General features: G+C 29.9%; 2 protein-coding genes across 2 annotated transcripts in view; one reads left to right on the top strand and one right to left on the bottom strand.

Annotated features, from left to right (window-relative positions):
• Positions 1-2,195, bottom strand: part of LOC149885888 (uncharacterized) — a 2,694-nt gene extending 499 nt beyond the window's left edge. The window contains exon 1 of the mRNA XM_090094051.1: positions 1-2,195. This exon is cut by the window's left edge and continues 499 nt beyond it. Within this exon, the coding sequence (XP_089950177.1) occupies positions 1-319 (319 nt within the window). The 5' untranslated portion in view covers positions 320-2,195.
• The window catches only part of LOC145184271 (uncharacterized), a 17,387-nt gene extending 4,615 nt beyond the window's left edge, over positions 1-12,772 (top strand). The window contains exons 2-15 of the mRNA XM_090094050.1: positions 3,765-4,047; positions 4,130-4,436; positions 4,783-4,955; positions 7,426-7,612; positions 7,717-7,856; positions 8,099-8,279; positions 8,393-8,592; positions 8,689-8,916; positions 9,240-9,375; positions 9,644-9,879; positions 11,532-11,710; positions 11,865-11,971; positions 12,064-12,254; positions 12,422-12,772. Of these exons, the coding sequence (XP_089950176.1) occupies positions 3,765-4,047; positions 4,130-4,436; positions 4,783-4,955; positions 7,426-7,612; positions 7,717-7,856; positions 8,099-8,279; positions 8,393-8,592; positions 8,689-8,916; positions 9,240-9,375; positions 9,644-9,879; positions 11,532-11,710; positions 11,865-11,971; positions 12,064-12,254; positions 12,422-12,676 (2,803 nt within the window). The 3' untranslated portion in view covers positions 12,677-12,772. The remainder of the gene's footprint in view (positions 1-3,764; positions 4,048-4,129; positions 4,437-4,782; positions 4,956-7,425; positions 7,613-7,716; positions 7,857-8,098; positions 8,280-8,392; positions 8,593-8,688; positions 8,917-9,239; positions 9,376-9,643; positions 9,880-11,531; positions 11,711-11,864; positions 11,972-12,063; positions 12,255-12,421) is intronic.
• Positions 12,773-13,304: the final 532 nt, after the last annotated feature.

Raw genomic sequence — 13,304 nt, 5'->3', positions numbered from 1 at the left:
ACATGATTTCTTGTTCACCATTAGTTATTTTTTCATTACATAAACATAACTTTGTCAAGTTGTACTTTGTTTTTAAAATTTGACCCTTTCGATTTTTCAACATACAGTTATTTGTGCTTGAAATGGAAGTTACAATGTATGGTCCTGTCCAAGGCTTTACAAGTTTCCTGCCTTTTCTATCATCACGTCTACTATTTCTTAGCAACAATTTTTTATTTATGCCAATTTCATAATTTGGAGCAATTCTCCTGTCATAATCAAGTTTTTGCCTTTTTTTAATATTTTTGTATGTTTTGATAGGCTTCATCAAAAAGTTCATTCTTCATTTTATTTATTGCATGAAAGGTTTCTGAAACTATTTTTTGTTGGAGGAATCATCATGGCTTAGAGCGTTATTATCATTAAAATCAGTTAAATTGCAATCTAAATCAATAATTGCTTCCCTTTGGTAAATCAATGAAAATGGTGAAAACCCAGTAGACTTATGTCAACTAAATAAAGTTAGTTTATCTAATTCTCAATGAAAACAAAACACTATCAATAATGTATGGCCATTCCTAAGAAGTCTCATCCAGCACCTTTTCTACTTTTGAACGTTTAATTGTTTGATTCAGTCCCTCTACAAATTTATTAACTTGAGGATTTGAGTAAAGTTCTTTAGAAATTTAATTTACAAATTCACGACCCTTTTTGAATTTCAAAACAACCATGTCAACATATCTGCTTATACAAAAATAAAAGCCACAGTTCTAGAGTTTTTATCAGTAAGTACTTCTGCTTCATCCCATTTACTGAAGTGGTCCACTAATACAACCAAATAATTGTAGCCATTAACTTCTGGTAGTTGTGTTAAATCAATTCCTACTTGCTTCATAATACCTTTTGGAATTAAAATATTTTTTAGCAATGGTTTTGACTGAAGTTTCCTGTTTTTCAACTTTTGACATTGGTCACATTCAGAAACATAGGTTATAATATCTTTTATTATTGCATACCAAAAAAATCTACTTTGAATGTGATGGGTAGTGTTATTAATACCTGTATGTATCAATCGATGATTTGAACTTTGCTTTGGCTCAACACCACATAGCTTCCACGTGATTTGTTGTCATATCTGTCTAAAGAATTTCAAACTTGAAGATGTGTTTAACCTGCACATTTTTTAAGTGTAATTACTTTTTATTCAGCAAAGATTTAAGGTTAATTTCAAATAATTATACCAATTAGACATTCAAGAAATGGAGTACAAAAAGTTTTTTTAAGCAATGAATAAGAAATAAAACACATCATTTTAAATTTAAAAAATGTACGTGGATAAAAATTTTTGTGCCAAAAATGTTTCCACTCACTTAACAAAAAACCAACGGAAATTGTAAACAGAACCCAATTCCTTAGTGTTTTATGAAGTTGGTTAGCCCATTTTAAATGTAAACCATTCCACAACACATTTGGCTGTATGTTTTAGGTCATTATCTTGCCAAAAAATAAATGACCCAATAACTTTTCTTCGATTATTTTTCAGAATATTTGAATACACATGTTGATCCGTATTTCCATCAATGAAAACCAAGTTTCCTACACCTGCACCACTCATACATCATCACACTAAAACACTTCATCTGCTATGCTTCATTGTTTGATACAAGTTTAGTGCTTCATTTAGTATCCTCCAAACTCTAATTCATCCCTCCAATGAAAACACATAATTTTTACTTATTGCTAAAAAGGACCGAATCACAAAATGCTTGTTGTTAATATAAAGTTTTGCAAAGTGATGTTGTTTGGCATTATTGACTTTGTGATGCAGGGTTTTTCTTCAATGGTTCTCTGCCATTATATCCAGCTTTTCTTAAGATTCTTCTTACAGTTTCAGGATCCACTTTTAAATTGCAATCATTTTGTAGCATTCCAGCAAGCTATGGAGCAATTATTTTAGGATTGTGGATGATTGTTAGAAGAGTAGCTTGATGATGTAACCATTCAATTTTTCTCAGACATCCTGTACGTGGTTTATCAGCATTTTTTTTAGTAGTTTGGTATTTATTAATAATGGACTGCTCAGCTGTACATGACTTTACTATTTCTTTTATACTTTCACTGTGATTTTCCCTCCTTCCATTAAATATCAATAAGTGATCTTATTTCCTCTGCAACTCTCATTTTTTATAATTAATCTAACAAAAATAATAAATGTAAAAAAATATGTATAAAATAAAATAATATATAAATCTAAATCTTATTGCATAAAAGTATAAAAAATAATATAAAAAATATTTCTTAATACTGATTTATTAATAGTTCTTGAATAACTAATTGGTACAATTTAGTTAAAATTATGTTTAAATCTTTGCTGAATAAAAATCACACTTAAAAAATGAGCAGGGATCAATTTTTTTTTGACATAGTGTATCTAGGTCGGGTTTATCAAAGAAGCTGCCTATTCTAATGCGGAAGGTTCTTTTGCAGCACTTAATTGGTTATTTTTAAATGACTTGATCCATATATCTATTCTTTGCTTGATGTATGCAGAGCACATTACATATTACAATTTATACTCTCAGCGAGTAAATAATAAGTTCTGCACCAATGAATAGTACCTTCTATATTGTAATGAAATACCGATCTATTTCTGTGAAGAAAAAGTGTTAAAATATTTGTTGGTTGTCAAAGTACCATGATATAAAGGTAAATGAGAAAACAGAATATATATATATATATATATATATATATATATATATATATATATATATATATATATATATATGTATATACACACACACACACACACACATATATATATATGTTGTTAATAATAATTAAACATGATTGAATTACCATAAAGTTGTATCATTCAAAAAGTTGTTAAATAAAAGGAAAGCTTTTTTTAAATACCTATTTAAAAAAAGTCATTCAATATGGAGAATATTAAATGCTTTTCTATTCTAAACATGAAGAAAAAAAAAAAAAAGAAAAAAAGAAATCTCTAAAAAAAAAGAAATTTCTATATTTAGAATAGAAAAGCATTTCTAGTTCAGTTATTAAAACTGCAGTTTGCATTTCATACATTTTATTAAAAGTATCTATATTTTTTTTATCCTGTGATTTTTTCTACATTTGACTTCATTTGGTTGGTTTTTAGAACTTACTATCAGAAATGTTCTAATAATATAAGCACTAAAATGAAAAAATGCTTTTTTTTTTTAAGTTTGCTAAAATTTTGTCAAACATTTTTAAAAACAAAATCTTGTTTTTCTGTCGCTTACTAGTCAGTTATCTATTAAAAAAATCATACAGTAATATATATTTTAGAACCTGTTTTAACATATTTGCATCATATGACACATGATACTTTCCAAAGGCAGTTCACCATAGCACATGAAAAAAATGTTGCTAAAAAAGTTTTTGTTCATGCCTAAAAATTTGCGCAAAATTTGTTTTAAATTTGGTAGTTTGTTACTAAGATGTTGTGAAAATGATAAGATAAGCATTAAAACTCCTTCACTCAAATAAATTTTATGTAAAAGCAAAGCAAAGAAGTCAAAAACTAAAAATATTTTTTAATATAAAATACAGGGTTACAACTTTTGATGTTTTTATGCATAATAGTGACCATTGAATTTATAGTAAAACATAGTAAGCTAAAAATATTAAATCTTTACGTTTTTTTGGTCTTCTGTTCATGGCCTATTTTGATTTTTGTGATGCATCACATTAAGATAATTATATTTCAATTCTTAAACTATATAATACTTTTTAATATATAGACCATCATCAGATGTGTATCGTGATCCTTGGAATGCTATTGCAGCTTGGTTTCTTGGACCACGAGCAGAAAATCGAGAGATTTTCAACCGCCTTGTATTAAGTAGTTTAAACTTTTATGAGGACTGCAGAGAGAATTATTATCCTGCAGATCCATGTTATATTACTGAAGAAGTTAAAGCATCACCTGGATTTCGTGGAGAAATAAAAGATCTTGAAAATAAGTTGGGAGAACTGAATCATGAATTAACAGATTCTATTCCATTCTATAGCACTAGGTACCAGGTGAGACTTACATGTTACAAACATATATATTTACAATATTATAAGCAGATGTTTTCAGTGTAATATATATTTCATGATTTAGGGGCATATGATATGGGAGACAACAATGCCAGCTACACTGGGATATTTGGCAGGGATGTTATGGAATCAAAACAATGTTGATTCATCAGCATCACCTGTCACAACTCAAATGGAAATTAAAGTTGGGGATCATTTATGTCAGTTGATACAATATCCATACACAAAAGAAATAAAGCCATGGGCACACATAACTAGTTGTGGGTCTGTTGCAAATATTGAAGCCCTCTGGTCAGCAAGGAACCTGAAATTTCATCCTTTGGCTATCAAAGCTTGTGTGATGGCTAGTGATGCTGATGCTAAGTTAAAAGGTCTGTTATGCAAACAGATTGTGATAGTAATGCTCTGACAGCTGTCAATAACCAGCATATTTATTGTTTTGAACAACCGTTTAAGTTTTAGTTTTAAAGATAGTTGTTTTAGATTGATTATTATTTTGGATTGCAAGATGTGGTGAATCTATAACTATACACCACAGACATTCCTATAAACAGAAGGGACTGTTGCATGCAAAAAGGTTTTACATGCAGCACTACTTGTTTGAAGTTTCCTGTTTTATTTTTATTTGCATGAAAGGTTTTAAATATTAAACAGGCTTTTTTTGTTTTGAAAATTAAAATAAAAAAATTTGAGTTTGTAAAATTTATGTACTTTTAGATGGTGCAAACATGCCTGTTTATGTGCCTGAACTTGACACAGAAATTCCTCTAAAAGAATGTAGTCAATGGCAGCTTTTAAACTTAAATGTAGATACAGTTTGCAAACTGACATCAAGTTTGAAAGAGTATTGCAATCTTGAAAGCACTGCTTTGATTGATGCTGCACTCAAGGTATATGGTTTTTTTTATTGTTTTGTTCTTCTGTGGAAATTATATTTTTCCAATCTTAGGTTATTCAATTTAGGTTATATATGGCAAAATGTAATCAGGCCTTTTTACTCTTTATGCTGATTAATTGTTTTTTTAATACCTTTGCAACCAAAATCTTCATATCAGTCCTTAATTATTGTCAGTCCTAATTAGGTTTTATTCTTTTACTTGGATACTATTTTGACAGCAGTTTTCTTGGCATTTGAAGTTGATTTGTGTTTAATGATATGATCTATTCTTTGAGATGTTTTTCTTGGTCTCTAAACCATATCCAAAACAGTAATTTACAATAATATTGTTCATAGTTGGTTAAGATATCAAAGACAGTGAAACACTTTCACAAAAAGATTTTACTTTCTTTTAACTGTTTATAGCATTCTCAGGAGTATGGATTTGCATATGTTGAACCATGTTTATGTTCTCATGACCTTCTATAATTTTATTCTATAATTATTATTATTTCTATAATTTTCTTCTATAATTATTATTATTTCTATTATTTCTTTTCTAAGATCTCAAAAACATAAACATGGCCCAGCATATGCATATCCAAAGTCCTGAGAGAAAAATACATATTAGATTTAAAAAAAGAAAAGTACATATTAGATTTAAAAAAAGAAAAATACATATTAGATTCTAAAATATATAGATATAGCATGAAAAAGTTTATAAACAGCTAAATTTTTTTATCATAACTTTCAGAAACAAATTAAAAAAATTTTTTTCAAGTTGAAAATCTTTGATAGAATTTGCACAGTGCTTTAGATTGTTGTCTTGCTGGAAAATCCAACCATGAGGCATTTCGTCCTTTCCATGTGGCAGCATAACATTCTTGATTTTATCTAAATATAATTAATACATCGATTTGTATATATTTTGATATAATCAATGCATTGATGTACTTTCAGTCTTGATTCTATTACTCCACTTCATTGCATTGATTATATTTAGATATAATTGATGCAATGAACTGGACTATTAGAATCATAACTAAAAGATTGCAAACCATTATTTGCCTCCACCAGGTTTAACTGTTGGTAATTGATATTTAGGAGCAACTCTTTCATCTTTCAGACATCTCATGTACTTGATGCAATTGCTACCAAACATACAAAACTTTTATTTGTCACTGAATAAGACTTTTGACCATTCTTTGGAAGTCCAATGTATATGATCTTTTGCAAATTTCATTTGGGCTGAGCGATTATTTAATACGATGACCAAACAAATTATGCTGACACAGACAGCATTTTGTAGTATCTATGCTATGCTTAACAACATAATTATTGCTCAAAATGCTATTTAGTTTGACAGCACTTTTGTGGGGAGCTTGTTTTGATTTACTTAGCAAAGGTCTGTCTTGATGTTCTGTACTTACATTTGGCCTGCCTGAACGATGTTTGTTTTCAAGTGTTTGTTGGTTTCTACATCTCTTAACTAGCAAGCTAATTTATGATTTAGTGACATCATAAAGCTCAGAAATTTGCTTACATGGAACTTTCTTTTCTACAGCACGTATCACAATATTTTTCTTTTCTTCTGACAATTACTTTGATTTTCCCATTGTTTTTTAAATTCAAGTTAAGTTAAATATAAATTAATTTTAATATAAGTACATCTTTGTTAATGAAATTTGAATTATCTTATTGGGGTATGGAGTTTATAAACTTTTTTGAATTTCTTCCTTCCATTACAAGTTATAATTTTTTTCAATAAATCATACTGTATAATTACATTATAGGAATAATTATTAAAAATTTAATTCATACTTAGTCAAAAGTCAAAAAGTTATGATGAAAAAACTTGAAAAGTTTAGCTGTTTATAATTTTTTGCATGCTACTGTATATTTGCATGTAAACATACATGCATATATATACAAAAATGCGTGTATTTATTTTTATGTATTTATACACATTTGTATACATATCTATATGTTTATATGTATATATATACATATATATTTGTCCATTATATACATATATGCATATGCATACATATATGTATACTTATATACATATGCATATATATATATTTATGTAAATATATATATATATATATATATATATATATATATATATATATATATATATATATATATATATATATATGTATGTATATGTATATATATTTAAGCATTACATACATATATATACGTACACACACATACACACAGATACATATATTATTATTAATAATAATAATAATAATAATAATAATAATAATAATAATAATAATAATAATAATAATAATAATAATAATAATAATAATAATAATAATAATAATAATAATAATAATAATAAAAGTAGTAATAATAAATATATATATATAATTATTTTAACTTGGGCAGTTAATGACTATTTTTAGCTTTATAAATTGTGAAATATATAACTATTTATTTCTCATGTAATGCTGTATTTTTGTTTACTTAAGAAACATTCTGTTGTGTCTATTGGGTTGAGCAAATTCATGTACGAACAAGAGCTTCAGAATTCACCTGTGATTTTTTGTCCAGGCACATGTCACTATTCTTATCCCAAGGCTGCCACTATTTTAGGGTTGGGTGATCAAAGTATCATTCCTTTGCATGTCGATCGTAACTGTAGAGTGGACCTGGAAGGTAATTGGTTCTGTTTGTAAAAAAAGCTTAGGTTTAACGTTACTTCTTCAAATTAACTTATGATTTTAATTATACTATTGAACACTTGGGCTTACATTTTGTAGTTTTGAGAAAGAAGTTGGAAAGTCATTTAGAATCAAAGACCCCTGTCATAACTGTGGTGGCTGTTATTGGTTCAACTGAAGAGAGTGCTATTGATCCTATTCTAGAAATGTATAATATGAGAGAAGAATTTAAAACACGGGTAGGTACTTTGCATAATGATGAATCTATATTTTTAGAACTTCTTTCACTTTAAGGACTAAACTATATTAGAAAGAAAGTTTTATGTTGGAAAGATTGGAATATGTTTAGAAAGAGCATTTAGGCCAGTTAATGGTTTTTAAAATGGTTTTCAAAGTATTTCAGTGCTTTTATTATTATTTTGTCTTTGTTAATCTTTTTGTTTTTTCTATTTTTAAAAATGTTTCTTGATTTTTAAATCAGGGTCTTAATTTCACCATTCATGCAGATGCAGCCTGGGGAGGCTATCTGCTAACCATGTTGCGAGAACCAAATGTTCATCGAGTCTGTAAGTTAAAGGATCTTGGCGAAAGTTATGTTCCTCAAATTCCATTATCTGACTATGCTGCAAGGCAATATAACTCTGTGAAGTTGGCTGACACAGGTTTTTTGGTTTTTTTTCGTTTCTTTTGTTATGAGCTATTTATTATATTTTTATTTATAGCAGTTTCAGTTGATTGAATGTTTCCTTCTGAGTTTTTGTTTTTGTTTGATTAGTGACAATTGACCCTCACAAATCTGGATTCTGTCAATATCCTGCTGGTGCTTTGGCATATAGAAATGGTGTAATGAAAGGGTTTATCACGTTGCAAGCTCCAGAAGTGTTTCACAGTGAAAGTGATATTTCAGTTGGTGTTTATGGTTTAGAAGGCTCTAAGCCAGGAGCTGCTGCTTCAGGTGTACTGCTAGCTCACAGGGTATGTGAAGATGTTCAGTGAGATGACCTTTTACACAGGTTATATTTTTGGAATAATATTTAGATTTGACTGACAGTTGTTTTACCTTGTTTAAAGGTTCTTGGTCTAGACAAAACTGGTCTTGGTCGTATACTTGGACAATGCCAGCTTGGTGCAAAGCTGTTTTATTGCATGTGGATGACTGTTGCACAAGCTTTTGATGATTTTGTTTGCTTGAACTTTATTGACATTCCAGAAGGATTTGTGCTTCCAGAGGGCTTTGAGAGTGCAGAGAGCTTTATAAGAGCTCGAATATTAGGCAAAGATAACAGGGACTTGGCAAAGGTATTTCTAGAAATAGAAAAAATATGAAGATATTTTGTTTATAAAAGTAGATAAATTAGTAGTTGATGTGTTGAATTACCATATTATCTATTTTTGCTAGATATGAATATGTGTGTATGAATGTAAGTATGTATGTTTGTAATGATGCTGATGCTATTTTTATCTTTTTAAACTTTTTTTTATTTTTGTTTTGGTGCTGTGTTTATATTTGCTCCACATTTGATTGTTGTGGTTGTCATTCTTTAAACGAAGTTGTTAAGAGTATACCAATATTTACATTTGTTTGAAACACTTTATCAAACACTTTTCAATTTCTTTTGCAGGACAAAGATGCAATGAGTTTCCTTACACAAGTAGGACCTGATGCTTTGATTAACACATTTACAGTAAACCCAAAGGGAAATACTGACACGAATTTGTGTAACGAACTTCAATCCATTATCTTCAGCGAATTAAATGGTATTATTTTTTCTTGCAGCATTTTCTATTCTCCTATAAAAAATTGAGAAGAAAAGGTTTTTAAAATATCTTGTGTATTTAACTTTTTTTTATAGCCTAGTTTGTTAAAAATTTTTATAATAAGAAACAATAAGTTCATAATTTTTTTTATTGGACGCACATAACTTAAGCTTGCTCTTTTTCAAATCCATGATTGCACAAGTATTTGTTTATTTCTTGATTTTTTTCCATTTATATGATAAAGTAACAAAAACACTTGGATTTTAAGGTACTGTTGGCAAATCGTCAAAACGTATACCATTGTTTCTTACTAAATCTGAACTTGAAGAAGAAAAATATGGTGCAGCATTTGTTCAATTAAAGCAACGTCTCGGTTTGAACGACAACGTGACAAAGATAGGTTTTCTTCGAAACACCGCTATGAATCCATTCCAAGCAAGCGAGGCTTATGTTACAGAGATCTCAAAGCTGTTCAGAAACAGCATCTTGAATAGTATTGGAGGAGTATGCTTTATTATTTTTATCATTAATTAGTTTGTATATTTTTTTAAATTATCCTTAAGGAAAATGAATAATTACTGGAAGTCAATAATATTTTTGATTTTTATATATATATATATAGACCTAACCACAAAATTAACGCTCCACATATAAATTTCGAGTTATTTTGAAAAATATTATGTGTTTTCTGGATTTATCAAAGATGATTACAATGTTTATTGAATTTCCAAATTATAACAGCTTTTCATAAGTAGCATGTTTTGCTGAAATTAAACCTCACTTCTAGAAGAAAAGTATGTATTGGTTTTAAATTGTTTTAACAGTAGAAAAGGTAACTGTTATTTGAGCAACACATTTGTTAGCAATGCAGCATTCTAGACGAAATTTAAGTCGTGATCAATGTGTTGCAATTGTTACTTTGTCCAATGAAGGATTAACAAATCGCCAACTTAGTAGAAGATTTGGAGTGTCTCATACAACATTCTGTAGGTTCTATAAAGGTCTGCAGAGACCAATAACCACGCTAGACAACTTGGCCAAGGCAGACCAGGAGCTACCATTGTCGTAGAGGACCGATTTTTAACGCTTCGAACACTGAGACAACTGTTCACTACTGCACAAAGTCTCTACATACAACTTGCTGAGGTTCATGGAACTACTGTTAGTCTAGATATCATATGTAGAAGACTTTGTGCTTTAAATGTCTGTAGACCATATGAATTGGGAAATACATGATTGTCTCATTTACAGATGAGACAAGGTTTTACCTAGTAAGTTCTGATTGCCGCCCAAGAGTGTACAGAAGACCAAATGTAAGACATTTCGCTTGTGACATTCGAGAAAACACTTTATATGGAAGCATCTCATTGATGGTATGGGGCATAATATTTTTAGCAGCTCGCACAGAGCTTTTTATTGTTGATAGTTGACGTCTGACTTCTCAATGATACATAGCAGACATTTTAAAACCTTTTGTGGTACCTTTTGCTCCGTACATTTAAGATGGAGTCCTTCTTATGCAGGATAATGCTAGACCACATATGACACATATTATTACTGAATACTTAAATGTTAATACTCAAGTTTTGGAGTGGCCAGCTTGCTGTCCAGATATCAACCCGATAAAGGATCTTTGAGACATAATGAGACGCTGTGTTAGAAGCCAAAATCCACCACCTAACAGCCTGACGAGCTGCGACATAGTCTTGTCCGCGTGTGGGAAGATATCCCTCAAGAAACGATTAGATCTCTAATAGAAAGTAAGCCACGACACTGTCAGGCAGCAATAACATCAAGAGGTGGTAACACTAGCTATTGATAAGTCAAAAATGTTTCAATTTAAGCTGTATTAGTGTGCTTAACAATAATAATCATCTTACTTTATTTTGTTAAACGAACCATATTTTTGGTTTTAGTTTTTTTTTCCACCGTCCTCAAAGTCAATTTTATAATTATCATCGAAATAATTGTGTTCATGTGTTCCATTCTTAATGTTTGTCAAAATATATGATAATAATGACGAGAATTAAAATAAATCAAAATGTATAAGTGGTGCGTTAACTTTGCGGTGTATTTTAAAAGTCTTCATTGAGAAGTAAATTTTGTGAATTGCTGTTATTTTTCACACAAATGTCGCATTTTTTTCTTTCTATTAGTTGACTGGCCCGCTGGGTGACGCTCCAGCTCTTCATGGTTTTATAATAAGTGGGAGAATGCTGGAGAATGAAGATAAAGTGTTCCTCGATTACATGCCGTCATTCACCAACAAATCTTTTCAGTACAACGTTGTTCTAACAATGAAAGCAACAAACGCTGAAGAGAGGGCTGATTTTATGTAAGTTTTTCCAGCTTCCACATTTCACAATGTTTGTTTTGTCGTCATTTTTTTAGTTGTCTCTTTACTCTTTGTGTTTTTATAGTGTTGGTTTTATCTTTTCTCTTAAAGATCTAAATAATGTTTGGTGAACAATATTCTTCCTTCTCTTTAGTTCTAAAACCAATAAAAATGCGACGTACGTCTGCAAGACAAGAGATCCAACGACGATGATGGGCTTGCTGCGAAGCTCATCTGATATTGCGATGGAAGTTTATGAAAGTAAAGAATGTAGTTTTAAGTAAAGTCAAAGTTATTCTTTTTATTTTTACTTCCATGCAATTAGTTGATCATTTAAAAATTTGCTTTTAAAGTTGGCCCAGAGAGCAGCTATTTGTGCACAGTAAATCTCGTTGTGGATGAAGTGTTCCGTTACGAGCATTTAGAAGATCCGAAATCAGCACCCTTTATTGAGTATCCGGCTTTCCAGAAATATTTCTTGTACGGAGATAAGAAACGTGCTTTTATCTCGCATGTGATCACCAAACACGAAGACTTTCACCAGGTAAAACGCTGCAATATGATTTGCTTCAGTTTTGTCGTGTTTTGCTGTTAATGAATGGCAGCTTGTGAATTGTTGTTTCAAATTTGATAGGAGAACTTTATTTGGTATTCAGTGTTGCCTCTTTTTGATGTAGTTTTGATAACTTCTATTCATACTGTTTGTTTAAGGTTGTGGAACTTGATGAGATTCCTCACAGCGTTCCAGAAGCGATTCTGGATATGGGTGCGATCATCACCATCCGCGATATATCTGGTAATCCTTTGTATTTAGGAGACAAGATCTCCGATCCTCTGCAAGGTGATAATTACGTTGTGGAGTTTAAAGGCAAGCAATACATCGATTGCAAGACCACAATTAGGTTTCAAAAGTCAACTGCTAAGAAGTATTTTGACGCTGATTATCTTAACAATGGTGCGAAGTAAATATCTGGTTAAACTCTTATGGAATTTAGTTTCTTACGGCTTAAGAGTTATTTAAAAAAAAATTTGACCGAATGAAATACAAACACATCTATCAAATGTTATTTTATAAACACATCATTGTTTGGTGTTTTTTATTTTACATGAGTATATAGCTCGTTACTCGTTTTGACCTTTCTAAGTTAAATGCGGTCATTAATTGGATATTTACATATAAAGTATTTAAGTTAGTAAAAGGGGCGTGTATATCGCTTAAGTCTTTAGAAAGGTGCAAAGAGTGTGGGAAACAGAACCTTTTAGTAATGGGTGTGTAAAGGATATTTTTCATCATTTTTAGCGTAAACCTTTTGGCCTTGGCTATTTTTTTACTTCACGTTGATATCAAATTTATTTCTTTTAAATGATATTCACTTTAATTTTTAACACAATCATAGACATTAAATAATGACAACACGACAAACATTGAACATAAAAATGAGGAAGTGTTTCAAAATAATAATTTATTAAAAGATAAATGTTAGATTAAATATTAAATTAATCATGAAACTATAATTCAAATTAAATATTAGATTTAACTCTATGCCAAAAGTAATTTTCTTCGTTGTTTGTTAACCGGTACTTAGTGGTCACC

This window comes from Hydra viridissima, unplaced genomic scaffold, assembly GCF_058129835.1.
Source record: "Hydra viridissima isolate aposymbiotic clone 2 unplaced genomic scaffold, HvirCarnegie_v1 scaffold_7, whole genome shotgun sequence".
NCBI lineage: Eukaryota > Metazoa > Cnidaria > Hydrozoa > Anthoathecata > Hydridae > Hydra > Hydra viridissima.
The sequence above is the reverse complement of the archived record's forward strand: the minus strand, read 5'-3'. Positions and strand labels throughout refer to the sequence as shown.